This window comes from Colossoma macropomum, unplaced genomic scaffold (genome assembly GCF_904425465.1).
Source record: "Colossoma macropomum unplaced genomic scaffold, Colossoma_macropomum, whole genome shotgun sequence".
In the NCBI taxonomy this organism is placed as follows: Eukaryota; Metazoa; Chordata; class Actinopteri; order Characiformes; family Serrasalmidae; genus Colossoma; species Colossoma macropomum.
This window is the reverse complement of record NW_023494790.1, coordinates 16,998,466-17,020,941: the sequence shown is the minus strand read 5'-3', so window position 1 is coordinate 17,020,941 and position 22,476 is coordinate 16,998,466. Positions and strand designations below refer to the sequence as shown.

The 22,476-nt window shown below is 38.3% G+C and overlaps 1 protein-coding gene across 1 annotated transcript in view; it reads left to right on the top strand.

The window, feature by feature from the left end:
- The first annotated feature begins 236 nt into the window (after positions 1–236).
- Positions 237–22,476, top strand: part of ca10a (carbonic anhydrase Xa) — a 197,001-nt gene continuing 174,761 nt past the window's right edge. Inside the window, exons 1-2 of the mRNA XM_036572374.1 lie at positions 237–649; positions 17,403–17,474. Of these exons, the coding sequence (XP_036428267.1) occupies positions 589–649; positions 17,403–17,474 (133 nt within the window). The 5' untranslated portion in view covers positions 237–588. The remainder of the gene's footprint in view (positions 650–17,402; positions 17,475–22,476) is intronic.

Genomic DNA, 22,476 nt, shown 5'->3' with positions numbered 1-22,476 from the left:
TATTTCCTATTTCTATTCTCTCTCTCTCTCTCTTTCTCTCTCTCTCTCTCTCTCTCTCTCTCTCTCTCTCTCTCTCTCATACTCACGCTTTAGCCTCCCTCCCTCTCTCTCTCTCTCTCTCTCTCTCTCTCTCTCTCTCTCTCTCTCTCTCTCATACTCACTCACGCTTTTGCCTCTCTCTCTCTCTCTCCCTCTCTCTCTCTCTCTCTCTCTCTCTCTCTCTCTCTCTGTCTCTCTCTCCCTCCGTGTTGGATCAGATGAGCGGGTGCATCATGGCCGTGGCGCGCGGGCTGCGTCTCGCTTTCCCGGGAAGGTAAAGGCTCTGTGGGGAGCGCGCTGCTTTTTGTTTGAATCGCTTTTTTGGATGGAGGTTTCTGTGGGACGAGGCGAAGCGTCGTGTGAAGTGGCCGCGCTGAGGATTTCTGGTCGAAGTTTTGCAGTGTGTGGATTTTAGCCGTGGCTTCAGCAATGAGCCTGCCATGTGTGTGCTGAGGAGAGAGCCTGGAGGAAGGAGCGCGCGCCGCATCTGCCACTGATCACCCCGCCTCCCCGTTCCCGAGCGCGATGTACCTGGAATGAAGAGAAACCATGGATATTATCTGGGAACTATTTCTTATTCTGCAAGCCAATCTCATCGTGTGTACTACAGGTAAACTTCACACAGCACACGCATAAACCGCTTCTGTGTTTCTGTTAGAAAACTAAAAAAGTTCAAATGAACGTAAACAGAGTCCTAAATGCGTTTGAGAGGTTCGCACCTTCACAGTGGACTGCGGAGAAAACGCACCAACTGCTGCTATAATCGCAGATTAGGTGGGATTTTTGGGGGGATGCGTCAATCACTCACATGAACAGAGCAGAGGGAAATAATGGTGTCTTAAAAGCACCTCACAGCCTTAAACTAAGAGAATTATTATTTTTAAACCGTGTGTAATTAGATGAATAGACGCGTGTTTATGTGCTTTATTTACTTTGGCACGGTTTAAAAAAACTGAATCTACATGACATTATTTCTTCTGTGCTGTGACATAAAGTCGTTATTAGGGTCGCCCATATTCTGCATTAGACATTAGGAAGTTGGCTGAAGACTGTAATGCGTTCTGCCCACTCGGACACTAAATCTCCACAGAAGTTGCTTTATCGATTTTTATTTTTATGCTATAACCGTCAGTGGAGCTAAAAGCCAGACTTCCTCAGGCTTTTGAGAGCCTACTTTGTGTGAGCTCGTGCCGCATCACTCTTGCGGTCAGATGCTGTCCGGTCTGCCGGACCGCGCTGCACTGAAAACAAAGGCAGCTGCGGTCACTGAAACTACTTCATGTGTGGACAGAAGTCCAAACGCGCGCCACGAGGTCAGTAAACAGGACTAGGGAGCGACTTGCGTTTAATGAAATGAACTGAGACTCTCGGGGCTCGAGCGTGTGGAGAGAGAGGCGGTGGTGTTGGAGGGCAGATGGATGTGCTGCACGCCAACATTGGCACTGCCACTCTCTCACTCTCTCACTCTCAGCACGAGCGGCACTGCTAGGACTTTTTAATGGCTCTTGGAAGACGGTCGACTTTATCTTAATGTTGTCACAGGATTCGTGAGAAACGGAAAAAAACGGCAAAAAAGACAAATTAGCTGCGTGTGTTTTGATTTTTTTCCGTTTCTGATTGACGTCTGTTTTTGAGGGGGTTGCGTCACGCCACACGTAAGCTGCTGGCCAACCCGAAAAGGGCGAGATTTCATGGCGTCGTTAGTTTAGCCCAAAACGAATGGGCGGCTTGCTGTGTTTACAGACTGTCAGAATCACTGAAGATTCACATTCATGCCAAAGTTACACTCAGTGAATCACACGCGTGTGAGTACACCTGCGATTTTCTGCTTCATGTTCCATGGTTGTACACTGTTGGTTTACGCCTGTTAGATTACTGCAGGAAATTGCTCTTTCTAGCCTTGCTGAGAGTTTCTTTACTCCTCTGCTACTTGTCGAGAGGGTGGGCCTGCTGTGTGCTAAAGGCCTTCGTTTGTTTGTTTTTATTCACTTTTGACTTCTGGCATCTGAGAAGGCCAGAGTCTGATAGCAGCAGGGCAGGAAAGCCAAAAGCTGCCTAAATAAAGCATAAATCTTGGTTCTAAATTCTGTTCAGTTTGCAGATGGATGTGTAATGAATGATTAAAAACGCAGATGATCACTTTTTATGACTGCACACTAAACCTTTGGGGAAATTGTTAAGGAAGACAGATGTGCTGCAGATACCTGTGCTCATCCAGCGTTTCTTCTGAAGTCAGGGGTATTTGTGGGGAGTTTGTTTGCCCTCTGCTTTGCCGCAGTAACGGCCTTGACTCTTCTTGGATGGTTTTAGATTAGATGCTGGAACACTGAGGATTTGATTTATTCAGCCACAGGAGCATTAGTGAGGTTGGATGGGTAGTTCTCGATAACCCGCAGTACTCCAACTATTTCAAAGGCTCCGTCACTCTGGAGAACACAGTTCTGGGGGGGGGGCTTTAAACCCCTCTAGCAGACGCTTGGCATTGAGCCTTGGTGGCCTTGTGCAGCTGCTCCAGAGTAGCGGTTCCTTTCTAGGGAACAGCTGTGTGTGTGTGCATTTGAACACCATTGTCAGCAATGGGTTTACCTTCAAGTATGAATTCAGTTCTCTCATTCTAATGACTATTTCTCTTCAGATTGGTAGGAGAGACCAGGTTACCACTAGTATGCGAAACTAGTAGGTCTTACTGCATTTATATGTCAGAGAGGTCTATTAAAAAGAGTTATATTCCAACATGCCTTACGTGGTTAAGGCAGTTGTTCTACAGTTTATAGTGTAAAGCATTGCTCTATTTCAATGTGGTAGTCAGATTACTGACAGTCATTGCATGCGCAAGGTTTTTGTGATAAAGGCAAGCGATGTGTTAAATGGGCCTGATAGTGTTGGCTCTCTTGTGTCAGGGATTGTATTCTGAAGTGAGTCACTGTATAAGGCATCCTTGTCTAGTTAGTGGGAGTATCTCTCTCGTTAGCAAGTGTGGTCACTGAGGTTGTACATATGAGCTGTGTTAAGTTACTTCTCATGCATTTTCAGTGCACACATGTAATGGCCTCCCTAAAACCCAGCCAATCCCAACGAGGTCCATGATAAATATAAATAGATACTAATGCTGTGTGTCTTGTGATTTAGGCACAGTAAAGACATCACATTATTCAGGTATATTCTGAGTGCTGTCACACAGAAATGTCCTGCTAATGTCTTTAAGACTAGGAATGTCTTGACAGTGAGCTGATCATTTTTGTTCTCCGTCAGGTCCACGTCATCTCTAGAACAAAGCTGTTTGTCATGGCATCCACAGAGGTTTTTACACAGTTTTTTTCTGAATAGATTTTTTTATCGTTTCTGGGTCAAAGTAAAATTCTCGGATTTAAAAAATCCTATCTGTGTTGTTTTAATGCCAATGTTCAGTTCTTCTGTAAATAAGGGCTACACGATATCAGAGGCTGACATCTCACTGGCCGATAAATGGCAGATTCAATTATTATTATTGGTCCAATAATCAGCCAATTATCAAAATCAATAACTAGTGTCAACTATGTACTTTTCAGTTTTTGGCATAATTTAAAAGTGCCTGTTGCCCTTTACAATGTTTGTAAGCTTCATGATGAATGAACTAAAAGAAATGGCCCAAAATTACTTGGAAAAAGCTCTGGTTCCATTGACTTACATTAAAAGCAAAGTAGGTTTTTTCCTTCTCCTGTAAAGTTATCATTCTGGAGATACAAGGTTTTCTTCCGACAACAGTGATACACAGAACTGTGCAGAAGTCTTAGCCACCTAAGCACATTATTTAAACTGTTTGCCATGGCAATAAGTGTGTTTTTTTGTAGATATAATTAGAATAAATGCAAATAAGCCTGAAATATGCTAAAAGTAATAAGAATTTAATGGAATTTTATGTCTTTTAGGCTAGTTTGAAGAAAGTTTGATTCCAGATTTCTTATCAGTGCCCCCAGCTTTTGCATGGATTTGATCAAATCCATCACCAGCACACATGATTTAACTTAATGATGTTAAGACTAATTAAACCAGGTACTGAATGATAACTGCTGTTAGTACTGGGCTTCCTTGAGGAGAGCTTTGAACATGGTTAACCAAACACATTGACATACATAAAATCACTGGTGCCAGTTCTAGAGGGAGATGAGGGGTCATCCCTACTTTTTGAAATTATGTGAGAATTTTGGTGGTTGTGAGATGGTTGTTCAAAAAGATCATAGTTGAGTTGTAAAAGAGCTGTTAGATATCAGTTATTATGTAGACTAGCTGTTCATTACAGTTTAAAACGTTTTGCAACAATATTTATAACAATATGCAGATAAGACTAAGAATTTTAGTGACACAGTGCCAGTAGGCAACAAAACAAGAACTGTGTACTGAATATGTGTGATATTACTATTATTATTATGAATTGTTTTTGTGTTTTAATATTGACATATGAAGTATCAGATATCAGTAAGTATATGTAGATGTATTTTGTTTATGCATGAATTCCTGTAAGCTGTAACCTCCTGACATTGGTCCTCCCTGCTTGCCAGATCAAATTTGAATAAAACACTGCACTACTTTTTATATGTTTTTTTTTATTTATTTTATTATTTAGGCACCTAAAACTGAATTAATGTCTAAATCAGCTCTGTCAGACTGAAATTCTAAAATTCATCATTAATCCTCTAGAGTTTTAACCCTTCATGGACTCATTGCACTTCATGTATGGATTATAGTGTGAAATTGTTTTAAAATGCAAAATAACTACAGGTGTTGGTTATTAGTATTGGTATTGGCCATAACAAGATGTTAGTTATTGAGTATTGTTATTAGGCTAGGTATTCCACAGGTAAATCCCTAGTGTACATAGTTAATTCACTCACATTTATGTAATCAGTGTATTTTTGAAAAAACTAATCACATTGAATCAGATTGTGGTGAGATTTTATGATGCATTGAATTGTTTCCTAAGGAACAACAATCAAATTGAATCGTTGTGAGGAGAGCAATTTACACACCTAATAAATGCAATTTATATTGGCTTAGATAACACCTAGTACAGCTGAAACTGACTAAATAGAGTTTAAGACACACTAAAGCCTGTATAATTGATTGTGTTCATCAAGCATAAAAGAAGCAGACGGGGACTTTCTACCTAGTTATATCTCGCTGATTAATTGATTTGTGATTAAAAATAATCCCTACTTTTCATCGATAACTAGAAACAGTAACTGTGGCAGTAATTGCTCAACGGTGCTGCTCAGAGTTTAAGAAGTCAGACAGCTTGCTGTGACTGCAGAGGTCATGGATTGGACCTCAAATAATGACTGCTGCCACTGTGTCCTTGGCGACGTGAAAGAGCTCTTCTGCAGGCTCTACTGGATCAGATTACCTTTTCTGATTACTTTGGACTGTGCTTTCAACTAAATGTTATGTATTTAATAGTTTTGATCAGGCGTCTCCAACCCTGCTCTTCAAAAGCCACCCTGCAGAGTTTAGTTGCGGCCTTAATCTAGCTTTGCCAATCCAGCTAATCTACAGGAGCATCCTAGAGAGAGGCATGTTAGATAAATTTGAACTGCACTTTTTAAGACAGTCGCTCTCTAAGAGCATAGGTGGAATCTGAGAATGTCAATTGAGATTTTTACTTGTATATACAGCACAACGCAAAAGTCAGAGACTTTCCAGTTAAAACTGCCAGTAAATACAGGTTTTTCATTATTTAGCACCAGGAAAAAAGCAGAAAACATGTTTAACAGAAAAGTCTCAACAAATAAATGTAATGTTGGCAGCTCTTTGGCTTTCTTTCAGCTTCCATTCTTTTCAGGAGACTTGCTTTTAGTTTTGCAAAGAAATCTGCAGGGATATTTTTCTACACCTCCAAAATTCAGTCTTAGAAGTTGGTTGCATTTTCTGCTTCTCACAATCAAAGTAACCCCAAACACATTCAGTGATGTTGAAATCTGGACTCTGGGGTGGTCAGTCCATTTTTCTGAGAACACCAACAGATTCTTTGTTTGTCTATTCTCTTTACTCAGTAAAAGATTTGTGACAGCAACACATCCTTTCAGACTCATAGCGCTGGGATGTCTTCTAATAATGGAAGGACGGACAGAAACATCTCAGGATTTTTCAGATCTGAGGCAAAAGTGGAGCTTATTTTTCTCTTATCTATCGAAGATGAAAGCTTTATAGTGGCAGTTTGGGTGGTGTAGCAGGTCTTGCACAGTTATAAAGAGTCCCATATTCTCTGCATATTTTAATATTTATATTTTAATTAATTTATTTATTTATTTTGAAATCCAATTTTGGAAACTTCTGATTTTTTCCTACTTATTTTACTTTGACCTTTCCTTTATTTATGCAAATACATGAGATATTATATCTAATATTAGATATATCCAATATCTAACAACCCCTCAAAATTGTATAACTTGTCCTTAGTAGAGTTTTGACTGAAAATTAAATAAATGAAAGGTGGCCTCTAACTTTTGTACAGTACTGTACAGCCATACTTTTTATCTCATTTTTGCAAATATTGTTTACTGAATGTGACAGGTGAAGTTGCATGCTGAATGTAGGTTAAATTAAAATCGATGAGAAGAGAAGCCCCAGTATCATGCCTTCATTTAACTGGATGATGGACATGTTGTTTGTAAGTTGGTTTGTTGTAATGGTCTGGCATTTTGAGACAATTGAAAAGAAAATTGAACAGTAATCATTGACCAGTCAATCCATTACTCCTAGAGAACTTTATGAATTACAACTGAAAGCTTCCAAGCAAGTGCAATTACAGCACAATTCTGCAGTAGCAAACATTTAAACACAGACGGGCAAATTACATTTTTTGTTGATTTTGTAAGTGCATTAAAAAACCGTCCTCCACAGGGAACAAACTAAAATATGACATCTTTCTGCAAATGTTTGTGCGCAGTTTGCTGAGTTTAACATATTTGAAAATATATATATATATATATATATATATATATATATATATATATATATATATATATATATATTATAAAATGTGACATAACTTCTGCACAGGCCACATTTTATGTTTTATTTTGCCAACATGTTTAGTTCAGCAAATAAACAGTAATTGTGCATTAAAAAGTGCAGGAGTGTGTTCTCTGTAGAGGATGCGTTGCTTATTTTCCCTTAGAAAATCAACAAAATATGTCATTTGACTAAACCTTTGCATATGACTATGTATGTTTACATATACCATAAAATTGTTTTCCTTTGTATTTTTAAGTAGCTGTAGGTGATTTACTGAATCCTCCCTCTTATATTACACCTGTGTGGAGGCATATGAATGTTCTCATTACTTTGCAGGATTCTAGTGTGTTTTAGTGCCATGTAAAAGCAGAGGTAGTTTAACTTGCTGTACAAGTAAAATATATGAGCTGCTTTCCTCAGAAAGCCCTAAAGCAAAACTGCAAAACCATTCAACGGGAGTGTGAAGTAATGGCTTTATATTTTGCACTCGCTATGTATCAAATGACTTCTTTTACCTGGCTTTAATCCTGAACTTCTCAGAGTGAACATTTCATTACATTTAGGTTTTAGTGCCTGTTGATTAGAGAAGGTATTAAACTCACTGCAGCAAATTACTAGTAGCTGTCTACTGGTGTTGTTAGCAGTGTGCATGTTCTTAACTGGGACTGGGAACAGTTTTAATCAAGTTGCAGTTGTGTAAAGCTATGCGTAAGCTGTTGCTGGTAGTAGTGGTGGTTACCGGTATTAGATGTCTTACGCTGTGTCCACAGTCATTTGTATAAACTCTGCCATGTGCTGCGTGTCACATGCTCAGAGTAGCGCAACGCCATGACATGCTGGCACTGCCTCTCAGGCTCCCTGTAGCTTGTAGCAGCCGCTGCTGCGCGATTCCTCTGACCATGCTTACCTCACTGCAGCCTGACAGCCATTGAAACTCCATCTGGGAATCTGTGCAACTCCAGCTCACGTGACTTTCGGAGTCTGTTTGAAATGCCTAAGCAGAGTGTGGATGCGCTATACTAGAGGGTGAGACGTTAAGCTCATAAGCAAGCACTGATAGCTGCAGTATAGAGGCATTCACTGCAGCTGGACCAGACTGACCACTCGTGCTCATGCACACACAATCTCAGCCTACTAATCTGATAATCCTTTGCAGATGTGTGTGTGTGTGTGAGAGAGAGATAGAGAGACAGAGATAGGGAGGACCAAGAGAAGAAGAAACCAAATGCCTGATGCTGTAACCATGTTGGCAGTTGGTGCCACCACTCAAACACAATTACATAACAAGGGCTGACACTGTTATATATTATAATATAATGTTGTTATAGTCTAATTATTATTTCAACAGTTAACCAAGTAATCAAAGTTTTAAAAAGGTCAAACAGTAAAAATAGACTTAACTGAACAAAACAAACCATGCACAGCCTTTCAAATTCTACAATATTGCAAAAAAAGACATTTAAAATGTATACAGTACACTATTAAAAAGAAGGTTCTTCAAGGGTTCTTTAGTAAAGGGAATGGTTCTGTTTAATAAGTTTGAGTTCTAAATAGAACCATTTATTGCTTAAAATGATTAAAAGAAATGGAGAAAGTGGGACTCCTAGCAACCCTGCCAGACCTAGTAGACCATCAAGAGGAGAAAATAAGCTTCACTGTTGCTTTAAATCTGGAAAAATCCACAGGTTTTTCTGTCCATACTTCCACTGTGAGAAGAAAACTCAACACTGAGTTAAAAAAGGTGTGTAGTTCTCAAGAAAGCATTATAGAGAGAAGGAAATAGAACAACAAAGAAGATAATTTGTAAATCTAAAAGGTCTGCTGGTGTTATCAGAACAATGGACTGACCACCTCAGAGTCCAGACCTCAACATCACTGAATCTGTTTGGGGTTACTTAGGTTGTGAGAAGCAACCAGCTTCTAAGACTGAACTTTGGAGGTGTGGAAAAATATCCCTGCAGATTTCTTTAAAGAACTGAAAGCAAGTCTCCTGAAAACAATTGAAGCTGTACTAAAGAAATGCTGATCACTAGAAAAGTTGATAATATAATTCAATTGTCAAAGCGTCTGTGTAGTTTTCTGTTAAATATATGAATTCTGCTTTCCACACACTCATAAATTAAGGTTCCTAAATGGATCTTGGCTTATATGTATTGTTCTGGAAAACCCTTTAACTGCCATGGAACATTTACATTATGTGGAGAAAAAAAATCACATTCACTTCTTTATGAAATGATTCTTTTGAAAGTTGCAGAAAGTACAGAACCAGGTGATTCTTCTATAGCATCACTCCATAGAACCCTTTTTGGCACTTTTTTTTAAAGAGTGTTAGTGGGTCTGTGTATATCAGGCTCTGTTTCTTACTGTAAAAAAGATAAGGATGATATGAAATGAAGTACATTTTAATTATATATTTTTTAGTGAGTTACCATAAAGAGGCTGTATTTAGACTCTCATTATATAATGATGTGTCTGACTGTGTCCCACTATTAGGCTATGATATATTTCCAACACTTATGGTTTTTATATGTATAGACAGGCTTTATAGTAGTACAAATTCAATTTTCCCCAAGCAGTGCGTTACTCAATCAAGTAGCTGCAAAAAATGAGAAATGCTGCAGTATTATTCTTATTGAACTAATGCAAACTTTTATAATGTTGACAGGGCCATTTATTACCAAGAAGTAATAGGAATGCTGTAGACATTAGGCTGTTTTGCTAATGAAGGATCATTTGATCTGCTCTTCAAAAGTCACTGTGCAGAGTTTAGTTGCAGCTTTAATCCAGCTAATCTATAGCGTTCTAGAGTAAGGCACTTTAGCCAAAGCCTGAAACTAGGTTTTGAAAATGCAGTGATGCTATTCATCTCATTCTTATGAATACTGCTTATTGAATATGTGAGATTGAGCTGCATATTGAAAGTGGTTTTATGCAAAATAGATTGGAAAAGTTGAATTTAAGTGTGGTCACTTCAATTATGTGTGTGGATATAATGAAAGTCTGACTGTATCCCACTGACATTCTTCAGGACGTCATGGTTAATATTTTGTGCTTTAATATTTATAGACTAATGCTTTGTGATAGTGCAAACTTCATTTTTTCCAAGCAATCCAATACTCAAATAAGTAATGGGTGAAATGTTAGGAGTACTATACTTCATTACTGAAGCAGTACAAACTTTTATAATGTTAAGGGCCATTTGTTACCAAAAATGAATACGCTATAGACATTAGGCTGTTTTACAAGTAATGCATACGTTATGGGCAGAGGGTGAGGTTTAATGAAAAACTTTAGTTAAGTCTTTTTATTTATTTGTTTGTTTATTTATTTAAGAGTGGAACAACTCGCATCACATATCTAGCACCCCCTCTTTGCAGCTCAGTCCTGTTCTAAAAAATAATCTTGCTTAGATGACGTCCCTGCTGACAGATCTGAGAGTTGATCATATCAAGCTAAAAGGTTAGCTTTAGGGCTATCTAACTAGAAACGGTGTGTGATAGACGATCTGCTCTCGGCATACTGTCTGTCTCAGAGTGGTTCAGGATGCTTTGACTTGATTGAAAGAGTCCTGAGGGGATGAGGCCTGAAACATCACCCTGGTGCAGCTGCATCTATAATACGGTGACACAAACAGGGCCGGGTGAGAGATAATTATCTCATAAGTCAGTAAGCACAGCTGTTGGCAAGGTCAAGTTTCATTTATGGGCGGCATTTGCGCCGCTTTCTCTTTTCCCACTGCATGGATGAGCCACAGCATTGCTTCACTGCTGTAATGAATACTAATGGCCAACTCTGACAATTAGTTTTCAAACAACACCATTTTGTTTCTTGTGAAACTATAGTAAACCACAGTTTGAAACGCCCTAAAGGGTGGGAATGCTTAAAATGTTTACTTGGTAAATGCATGTTTATTTTCAAAGTAGTCAGTACTCCGAGAGGTCATTGTTATTGCCAAAAAAGAAAACATGTGTGATGCTGTTCCCTCTACGTTAAGTGGTCAACTAATCAGTCATAGCGGTTCTGGTCTAGTAAGATCCGGTGAGTCAACTAATTTCATTTATTTACTTGGCTATTTATTTATTTGTGTATATTTTTTAATAAGTGAATTTGAGTTAAAACTAGCTATTGGTAATATGCTAATGAAGTTTGGACCATGTAGTGAGTCTGTAGATATGTTTAAGCATTGTTTTATTTTACTGAATGTCTTGTTCATGTCAGTCAGTCAGGCAGTGCACTGGGTCCTGATGAGTAGAGCAGATACAACACTGAAAAGTCGTCAATGTGGTCACACTTCGAAATTTGTAAGAAGTCTAAAGTAAATTTTAAACTTTGCAAACACCATCAGAACACAACTTTGGATATGATGTTGACCTACCTAAGAGTGAGAGAAAAATATGATATTGACACTTCTATATTTTCACAATAAATATCATGATATTAAGTTTATCTAAAGTTTGATACAGTGGGAGGAAAACAAGCTTTTTTTCTTGTTATTTAACACATACATACATACATACATACATACATACACACACACACACACACACACACACACACACACACAGTGTGTGTGTGTGTGTGTGTTTGTATGTGTGTGTGAGTGTAAAGATATTCTAGGTATTCAAGGAAAAAAAAACGTTTTTAAGTGTATGTCTTCCGTGTTTGGCCGTCTTTAAGGAAAACTGGAGCTGAGCCAAGCTCTGTCTAATGTGTGTGGAATTTTATTCTACTGTCATCAAATACCTACCATCATAATACTAAAAACTAAAACTGAAACTAATTTAAAAAAAAAACTAAAACTATTACTTTTCAGAACATGCAAATAAAAAAAACTATTAATGCGCCCTTAACACGGAAACTAAACTGAAATCAAAAACAACAATGGAAAACTAAATAAAAATAGAAACTAATGAAAATTTTAAGCTATAAAAACCCTCGTGAGCATCATGATGTTGGGCTGCTTCTCACCAAATGTTACTGGGACATTACATGTCTTAGAACATGAAGCCTAAATGAAGTGATGTACGAGAATATATTAGAGGAGAATTTAATCTTACTGGCCAAGAACCTGAATCTGGGGAGAAGATGGATGCTGGTCATTCACAGATGATATCCACAATACACTGAGAAAACAATATTGTAGAGTTGTATGACAAAGTTATCGTGATAATGATAAATATTGTGATATTGCTCACCGTAGTCCTACTGTGGGAGATGTTCTCCTGGTAAGTTAGAGCTGGCCATGCTTAAAAGTGCAATAAAAACATTCTCAGTAACGTATATGGTGAAAGCAAGCTTCCATTTAAGATTCTATTTAAGATCCATTAAAGTTTTAAGTCTTAAAGTCCAATGTTTTCCAAACTGTGTTATTTATTTATTTGTCTGTGTGAGGAAGGGGATGATATGTCAGAGCTTTTGGTCTTTAAGTTGCAAATCTGGCCTTTTTCTCATGGACAGCTCTATCAATTCATTTATTTATTTAAATTTTAATTATTAGTACTAATGCTGCTGATACCTCCAGTATATATCTCTCCACCACAGCATATTTAGTATGTAATTGTGAAATGCTTGTTCCATGGTTTCTGCAAATTCTTCATTAAAGGCCGTGTAGATTAAGTAGGGAGTCTTTGCATGGAGTATGTTGATCTGAGAATGTGTGTTAATTAGTTTTTGATCTATTGACCTTCACTCTGCAGCCATTCAATAGGTTTGTTACCTCTGTGCTGTGAACCACTCTCATTTATTCATTTGATTACGTGCCCCTGAATAATGCACGGGTAAGCCAGCTGCCAGGAAGTCGCTCCATTTATAAAACATTCAGGTGGCAACAAACGGAGCATTCGATAATTGTAATCATCTTATTATCAGTCACTTTAATTATCTTATTAAGCTGGTTAATTCTTCCATTATTTCATTTTAGCCTTTTTTTATTTGGATGCAAGTCATTTCAGGCTTTTAAATCCAGCTAAGATCACAGATCATGGAAACTGATTGGATTTAATGCTAGGAGTGTGGGGTCATTGCTTCTTTGTGATTCACTCTTTGATTAGTTGTGTGACTGAGTGAATTTGATGCAGCTGTCAGCATCACATCCTGACTGCAGACTTTTGCTGATGCTTTCGCTTCCTTTACTGACTTTATGCTAATTGTTTGTTGTCAAATTTCTTGCCTCAGGCAGGTAAAATTAACGGCATTATAGCTATCCAGGGTGCCCTTATGCCCCCTGAGCCTGAGTTTTCACTTTATGGATTTGAGGTGCTCGGTTTTGCTGATGCTAGTAAGTCATGTTGGGCCGCAGCCAAGCTATGTGGGGAAATGGAAGAGGACGAAGTTGGCCTGCTTAAATTGATATTAGAATTAAATATGTGATGTCTTATTTCCATGCGATTCTCCATATTGGTCTCAGTTGTGCAAAATCTTTGCATGATAAGGGCAGCGAGAAGATAAACACTCTATTTTATCAGGTCCTCTTTCTGTGTAGGTGCACTTTTTAGTTGTAGTATCAAAGATTGAAGTTAAACTGTTTCTCTGCACAATTTGTTAATTTTTTAATATCTTTACCCTGTTCATCAAATATTGCTTAGTTTTAGTATTACAGATTGAAGTTAAGCTGTTTCTCTGTACAATTTGTTAATTTTTTAATATCTTTACCCTGTTCATCAGATATTGCTGGAGTTGTTTATAAAGGTCCAGCCAGCAGCACCTTGAGGGTCCTGACCACTGATGAACAGGGAAAGGTGGTGGTAACAAATTATGCAGAGAAACAGATTAACTACAGTCTGTAACTGTAGAACTGCAAAGTGCACCTTTATGGTAAGTGGAGCTGATAAAATGGACAGTGAGTGTAGATTAAGGTAAGTGTACCTAATAAAATTACTTTGTGAGTGTGTATATATAGGACAGCACATATAGCAGAACACCTATTCTGCCTTTTTATGCACATACCTGTGCACACTGTCTCTGATGTTTCCTGAAAATATCCATCACAACCTCCCTCAAAACCTTAAAAGTGAGTGTGCTGATATTGTTAAACAAGAAATGTATTATCTTGACAGAGTAAGGCTGGCTGTCTCAAAAATGATCAATTGATAGCACACGTTTCTATCTCGTCTCGATGTCAGCCCTACTAATGATTGTGACTTTAAACCGCAGGTATCGAGGCTTTGTTTTCCCCAGAGTGAGAGATGGCTTGATGTCTTTGTCTTGTCCCAGAGCTTCTCTAAAGCTCCCCTGCATTATTAGCCCCAAACCCCTCAGGAGAACACGGCTGATGAATTGTTATTGCCTCTCGCACCATGGGTTCTGCTCGGAGATACTTCCTGACAGAATACCTGAGAGATAGAGAAGACAAATATCATTCTCTTTAATAAAAAATGTTTTTACTTGTAATACAGGCAGGAAGGTTGTTCATCATTGTCTGTCTGGTGCTTGTGAAATCAATGCTATTTCAATTGCAGGTTTTACCCTGTGCTGTGGTTTTAGTTTGCTTCAGGCTTACATAAATGGAAAGAGGGGACATGGCAGATGAGTTTTCCAAAAGCCCTTCGCTTACACTGTGTGTATTGGAAAAGCTGCACAGTTTAATAGAAAGGCCAATTTGCATAGAAGTGCAGCCTCACACTTTAAACTCATTTATTTGAATTTTATTGGATGACGATATATTGAAGGGGAAAAAAATAGTGCTTTGAATTTGATTGATATACAAATATACATTGGTTCCACATAAATAAGCTGCTACATCGACACAATTATTGCCAAAAAGAAGTAAGCTTAGGAACCAATACAATAACTGATACACTCACTGAGCGCTTTACTAGGAACACTATACTATCTCAAAACAGCCTCAATTTTTGTGGCATTGACTCTACAAGATGTTGGCAACATTCCTTTGAGGTTCTGGTCCATGATTTTTCAGGTGCCCATTCCACCATGTACCAAAGGCGTTCTACTGGATTCACATCTGCTGACAGGGAAGGCTGCTGAGGAACACTGAACTCATTGTCCTGTTCGTGAAACTAGTTTGTGATGACTTTTGCTTTGTGACATTATCATGCTGGAAGTAGACATCAGAAGGAAATAAGTCTCTTGTAAGGGTAAATTGTGGCAATGAAGGGATGTACGTGGTCAGCAACAATACTCACTCACTGTGGCATTTAAGCGATTATTGATTGGTATTAACAGATCCAAAGTGTGCCAAGAAAACATTTCCCACACAGTTACACCTCGTCCATCATCCTGGACTGCTGACACAAGACAGGTTGAATGCATAGATTCATGCTGTAGGCACCAAGTTCTTATCCTACCATCTGAGTACCTCAGCAGAAATTGAGGTTCATCAGACCAGGCTACATTTTTCTCGTCTTCAGCGGTCCAGTTTTGGTGAGCCTGTGCCGACTGCAGCCCCAGCTGTCTGTTCTTAGCTTGACAGAAGTGGAACATGATGTGGTCTTCTGCTGTTGTAGCCCATCTTCCTCATGTTTCACCAGTCTGGCCTTTCTCTATTAACCTCTCTCATCAACAAGGCATTTCTGCCTGTGGAACTGCCGCTCACTGGATGTTTTTTCTTTATTGCACCATTATGAGTATGCTCTAGAAACTGTTGTATTGAAAATCCCAGGAGATCAGCAGTTATAGAAATACTCAAACCAGCCTGTCTGGCAACAACAATTATGCAACGACTAAAATCACTGAGATCACATTGTTTTCCCCAGTCTGATAGTTGAAGTGAATGTTACCTGAAGCTGCTGGCCAGTATCTGCATGATTTTATGCACTGCACAGCACATGTTTGGCTCATTATTTATATATACATATTCAAATCTTTCAAAAAATTTTTAGCACATGCTACAGAAAGTGATGTCACACTGTTTTCGTTCAGCAGATTATCACTGGCTCTGACTAAAATAGATGGCTGTTTGCATTTTAGGGCACTCTTTAATACATCGGCCATTTTTCTCTTAGTGTCTACATTCTAAAATGAAATTCCAAAGAAATTTTGAGTGAACTACAATCTCCCACAATGCACTTGTAATTTCTGTTGAACATGCCAGATCACTACATCAACTGAGTCTGTACTGAATGCATTACGATTGTTTTGTCACTGCGTAATGCACAGAGGAATATTGCTGAGCTTAAATCAAACTTACCAGACCCTTTTAGACCCTTTGGGAGAAAACAGCAGCACATGACCCTGCTGTGTTTACTGTGTACTGTTCTTCATATAGCAAAAACACTGAATGATAATTGCTGCAATCATGGGGCCAAGAATTCAGTGTATTAAGTAGTCAGGTTTTCTACTTTACTGTACTTTTTTCCTGGCCTTCTCCTCTGCTGTTTTCAAAAACTGTTGCGCCCAAGTCTGTGGCTAGGAAACCAACTTCAGCCTTGCTCAAGCTAATGTTGGTTTGCTAATGCGACTGGTGAAACCTGATGCAGGTAGAAGTGAACGTGTCTGAAGTCTTTTATAGTTTGATGCATCTTACTCCTTGTAAGCTAAACATAGCACAATAATTAAGAAGTCGGCATCCATTTCAGTTCCCAGCTATAGTTTCAGTAGCATCCTTTGAAGTCTTAAATATGTTTGAGTTTCTGTCAGGTCTACACAGATGATTGCCTGTACAAAAATACACAGATACTTTAATACACACCACAAGGTACAGACTTAAGATAGTTAAACCTTAAAGATGTTTATATATGATAATCATCAAGGTAAAGTAGATGGTGAAATCCTTTGTGCTCTTCACATTTAAGTGCTGTTTCCCTTAGCTGGTTTTCCAATAGATATCCTCAGTGGAGGTAGCATTTTTGCCCCTGTGTCCACCCCCTCTGTCCTTGTGAAATTGAACTGCTCTCCTACATTAGTCCTCGTCCTCGCTGGAAGGATTAACCCACCTCCACTTCCATTAAAAGGCTTCCATGCCACCTCTGGCCCTGCCATTAAGCCATGTTTTTCAGAGGCAGGGTTCAGGAAGTTCAGGTGTAAAAAAAAAATGCAATATCCCAAAACCTTGCCTTGTAATTCCAGGCTGTGACCCCCTTTAGTAGTGGGATCTTTACCCAGTCACCTCAATTATAAACTACATCCCTATTCTAATCAGCGATTTCTTGTCAAGTCTACCCAGTGCACTAGGATTCATTTCCATACTAATGCCTGAGGAAGAGTGGTGAATTTTCAATTCCAGCATTGTTTGTTCTGCATGTGTTCTTCTGTCCCTTTCCACACTCCTGTGTTAGTCTAGACCTCACTTTGAGGAGGTTACGATGATAGAGAAACCAGCAGAAATGGCCAATTCATTCTCTATACTTGGAAATGGTGTAGTTTGTCTGACATTGAGGCCAAATGATACCTATTTTCTTTTTTTCTTTGCCTTACAGCTCAGCCAAATCCAAAAATTCACGAGGGATGGTGGGCATACAAAGAGGTCGTACAAGGGAGCTTTGTTCCAGGTAATGCTTCTCACACATTCACATTTTTGCATTTTAATGTTAAATGGAATTCCCTGTTTTTGCCACAGGAATTTACCTTGACAGGTGCTATTATAAATATATATGTTAAGATATTCTGATGTTGAATTCATTTAAACATTTTCATAAGAACTTAGCAATTATGTAATTCAGTAATTTTGAAGTTGTGTTTTTATAATTCTAGAGTAAATGTAATGACGCTTAAACATATTGCAGGCACTCAAATAGAAAGTGACAGCTTGTGTAGTCACAGTGTATTATCTTCATTATTGTATTCAGGCCAGGGTTTGCTTTACTGTGCCTGAAAAAAAATAGAAATGGGTTAATTGTCCAGGTTATCATGTTGTTGCCTCATTTATCATGTGATGTTATTTGTAAGAACTGCTGAGCTAAGGACTCTGCACATGCAGGTGCATCATGCTTATAGCTGTTGAAATCACAGTTTGCTTTAAGTACACTTGGGCAGTTAGCGGATCTAGAAACCATAGTAACAGCTCTAGAAAATGCAGAATTTTATGTGAACTGCACGGTTCCTGAGCAAAGGTAGAATGTCCAGGCAGTTGATGACAGAGATATTGATTTACTTCAGTGCATATTCATCTTCTGCTTTTTGTTCTGCTTTCATTTTGAAAGTCAGTAACTTCAGAATACAATGAAATCACATAAGAGTTCAACTGCTTCTTTTTATAATGGAGACTTTTGCTTCTCAGCTATGTAGTTTTGCATTTTTGCTTTTCACTCATTACTGTCTGACATGTCAGTCGCATTGGCATTGGGGTAAGAAGTGACATGCACGGTTGACGTGAAATGGTTCATTTGCAGAGAAACTTAGACTTAGACTTAGACTTAGATTTCTATGCAGTGGTGGATCTCTACAGTGCAAATATAGCCATTTTATTTACTAACCAAAACCACCAGTGAACCTACGTGTGTCTTCTGACCTTTTACATGTAGTCAATGATTGTAAAATAATGGTCAACCTAGAAAAAAAAGTTTTTGTGTTACAACACCCTTCATGTATCCCTCCATGAATGGATTAAAAAAATGGATGTTAACTACTGTAAAACAGTATCTCAGACATCAGGCAGCGTATTCAACCGTTTCACGTAGTTTATCATGTTCTAGGAGGGAGCTTGTAGAGGTGTTAAACTCCTTAGACACCTGGTATCTATTACCACCACTGTGAACAGTTCTGACTGTGTAAGGTTCTCTAGCTACTAAACCACTCTGAATGATTCTGTTGACATGTTAACCATTTAATAATGCAGAAATGTTGAAAAATCAGTGAAGTTCCCCTTTAACATTATATCAGCTCTTTTTCTGATATTGTTGTTGTGTTATTATTAAAATAATGATGGTAATAAAAATATATTGTAATCTTTTCGTTAAATATGTACCCCAAGTAAGCTATAATGTCCCATAGGCTTTTATGGGGCATTATGGAAGATGGCAGAATTGCTTTATATATAGTGTAGAGGTGGTTGATATGGCAAGAATGTATCATGATACTTCAATACATTTTCATGACAGATGATATGCATCACAAAATGTATTTTTTTTTCTGGGAAGTTGTAATAGAGAGGAAAAAAAATGCATTAGTGCCACATTTAAAAACAAAAAGAATCAAAAACGGTGAATACAGTGATTTTTTTTTCATACTGCACTGTATTAAATCCAGTTAAACAGGCCTAATTGTTCTTATTCTAATGAAACATGCAGGTGGTTAGTATTCTTAAAGCACTGATGATATCCACAATATGCTTAGAAAAGCATAGTTTGAGATAACATTAATACAGTCACACAGTATTTATCCTCCAACAGTTGTCCAGTTATTTCCTTCTCAATATAGGACCTGATAATGAACAGAATACATGTAATTCATAACTAATATGAAACTATTTTATTGCTTTACGCTCCTTTCACTGCTGTGTTTCTATACATTTTTGCTTCCCGCTGCAGATGAACTTGGAACTTTTTATCTCTAAAGCAGAGGATTCAACTATTATGGCTAGAATACTTTCAATCTAATAGGTAAATGAGAAATTTAGGCAAATAAAATGTGTCAGTATTTTAAACAGGCTGCATTAGCAGTGCTGCAGTGAAGGATAGTGGAAACAGTGATGCTGAGTCATGGTGCTTAGATGGAATTTATTACCATGTCAGAGTCTAGGTCAGGTCATGGAGATTATTTCTCCTGCCATCTATGAGCAATCAGAAAATATACCATGCTTCTTTATATGGAATATATAAGCTCTTTATGGGACACCTGTGTGACCAGGGTCATTGTAGGTCAGCGACAGCGCATTAACTTTTATGATTACAGCAGGACGATGAGCTTATACTTTATTATACTTTATTTATTTTGGTTTTATCCTTTTTTTCCCCCCTAAGGATTATGTTGTCCAAAAATGGGTGGGCTAGGATGGGGAAAGATTTAGAGAGCAATAAAGTCAGTTTAAAAAAAAAAAAGAGAGAAGAAAGAAAATTCTTAAACCAGCATTTCTGACTCAGAGTCACATCCTGTGGGAGCTCATGCTGGGCATAGACGTGCACCATCTTGAGCTGCTAAGGAGGGTGTCGGAGATTGACAATCTGGCTCCCGCTTATTCACCAGTGGTGTGGCAATGAGCCCATGGTGAGGAGAGGATAGCTGTATTCCTCTGATTGTCTAGTGCTTTGTGCCCAGCAAACCCAAGCGGCTGTTATTTCCAAGCCCCACTGATCCTCTCCTTTCAAAAGCAGTGCTGTGTCTTGCATCAGGGCTGGATAGACTGTGCTCTAGGGGCCAAGTGACATGCATGGTGATCCCAGCTGGTGCCGTCTGATGATTCTTAGCATGTGGAGTTTTCTGCTGTGCTCTTCACTTGGCACCAACAATTGCGCGCAGCGCTGTTAATAAGCAGCTTTTGAAAAAGCGGTGGAGGAACAGAATAGTGTTAGTCCCCAGAGAGAAGAGAAAGCCATGCCTAAGAGTAAGGTCTTACAGTCTTGGAATAAAAGTGGCTTGCCTTCTGATAAGTGTAGATATGATGGCTTTTTGCATTAAATAGCAAATATAACTCAAGATGGTCGGCGTAACATATGGTTGTGCACATTCTGTGAGCAGTAGACCACTACACAAAAGCACAGCTGCTGCTTTACTGTTACTACTAGTGTGAAAAATACCCTCTGGTATTCGGGGGGGTCCCATGCTAACTCACTCACCATAGTGGTGCTGATGCAAGCTTCAGTGGCAAGAAATGTTTGATTTAACAAGTCTTCTCTTGGAAATGCTCCACACATTAATTGAGATTCGGTCTGAGCAGTGAGTAACAATTCACTCTTTCTACTAATCTCTTCAGAAATTAGGCAGGTTTATATATTTACAAATATGCTACGGTGTACTGTAAAGTTTTTCAGAGGTATCCTAAGCATAGTTTCAGTTGCTAGTCTGTGTGTCAGGGGGTCCAAGAGGTTAATTAGGGGGCCCCGGACCCCTCAGGCCCCTGTATTTCGCACATCGTGCATATTTCCAAAATGGTAACTTTGTAGAAGATGCATGAAATGTGCTTAATGTTAAAGTGTTCATATCATGAAAAACTAAATTTTACTTGCTTTTCTGAAATAAATGAGTTTGATATAGTATATAAACACAAAGTGTTCCACTGACACCTCAGACCAAGGAAGCCATATAAGCAAAGTGATATCATGAAAACCCAGTGTATTTAAATATATACAGCAGTTTGGCCTCACCCATTTGCACTAAAGTTATAAGGAGTGTTTCGACCTGGACTGCTTTTTGAATGAGGCACAACACAGGGCAGCCAATAAGAACAGAGCTCATTGACATACATCAGTCTTAAAGGTACGATAACAAAAAACATACTGTTTAATTTTAAGGGATCAAGAGAGGTTGGAAAAATGGTCATGTAAAAATGAATTACCACTATTTTTGGTACATAAAACCACAGAAGAATTATAAGTGGACCTGAGTAGAAAAAAAAATATATGAAAAATGTAGGATATGGGCCCTAAAATAATATCAATTGTGTGATGATATGATTTAATGTACATTAATTAGGGATGCACCAAGATTTCAGCCACCAACTGTTCTCAGCCAAAAATGGTCAAAAATAGTTGCTGAAAACTGTTGGTGGCTGAAATCTGTTCAGTTTGCAACCAGAAGAGAAAAATGACAGAAAATTTTGGCAGGAAAAAAAACATCAGTGTCCAAAACTAAGACTTTTTAAATACTAATGAAAATCAGAAATCGTGATTAAACAGTCTGGTCAGTACAGACGCGATCGAGCAGTTTGAGCAGCAGCAGAGTGGAGATGTCAGCTGGTATCTACAAGGGATGTTAGACAAATGATTTATAATCACTGTTCATGTCGAATATCAACAATTACAGGTTTGATTCCTCTTGAAAATATGACATCCTGCTCAATATGCCGAATACAGCAAAACAACAGAAGTGAAAAAGAACTTCTATGATAGCATGCTGATGTCATCTGTAGCCTCACAAATGACAGCACCAAACTGCAAAGTATAGCTAAAAAATAATGAAAGTAATTATCTTTGATCATGAGATGTTCACACAATATAAAGGGTATCTGGCATTTTTAACTGTATTTTTTTTTATTATTTATTTATTTTTTAAAGGCAACTGAAAAAATGGCTAAAATCAACACAACAGATTTTTTTTTATTTATATGGTTTTTAAAGAAACATTATTGCACTGGGTCCTGATACTTGCCAGTGTAGGTGTTGTTGTTGGAAAAGCAGTGCTCTGAAGTAGCTCAAAGCTTCCAATCAGTTTTAAGTTAAGCTCTTTAAAATCAATGGAGGATGCTAATGGGCAAGTACTTCCTGCATGTCGAGCAAGTACAAGCAGTTTACATACTGACAGTCATTGATCGAAACTTAATTAAGGAAACAGAGAAATGACTATAGGGGCACAGTGATTTGTGTCTAAAAGATTATTGGAACAGAATGGATGACCATT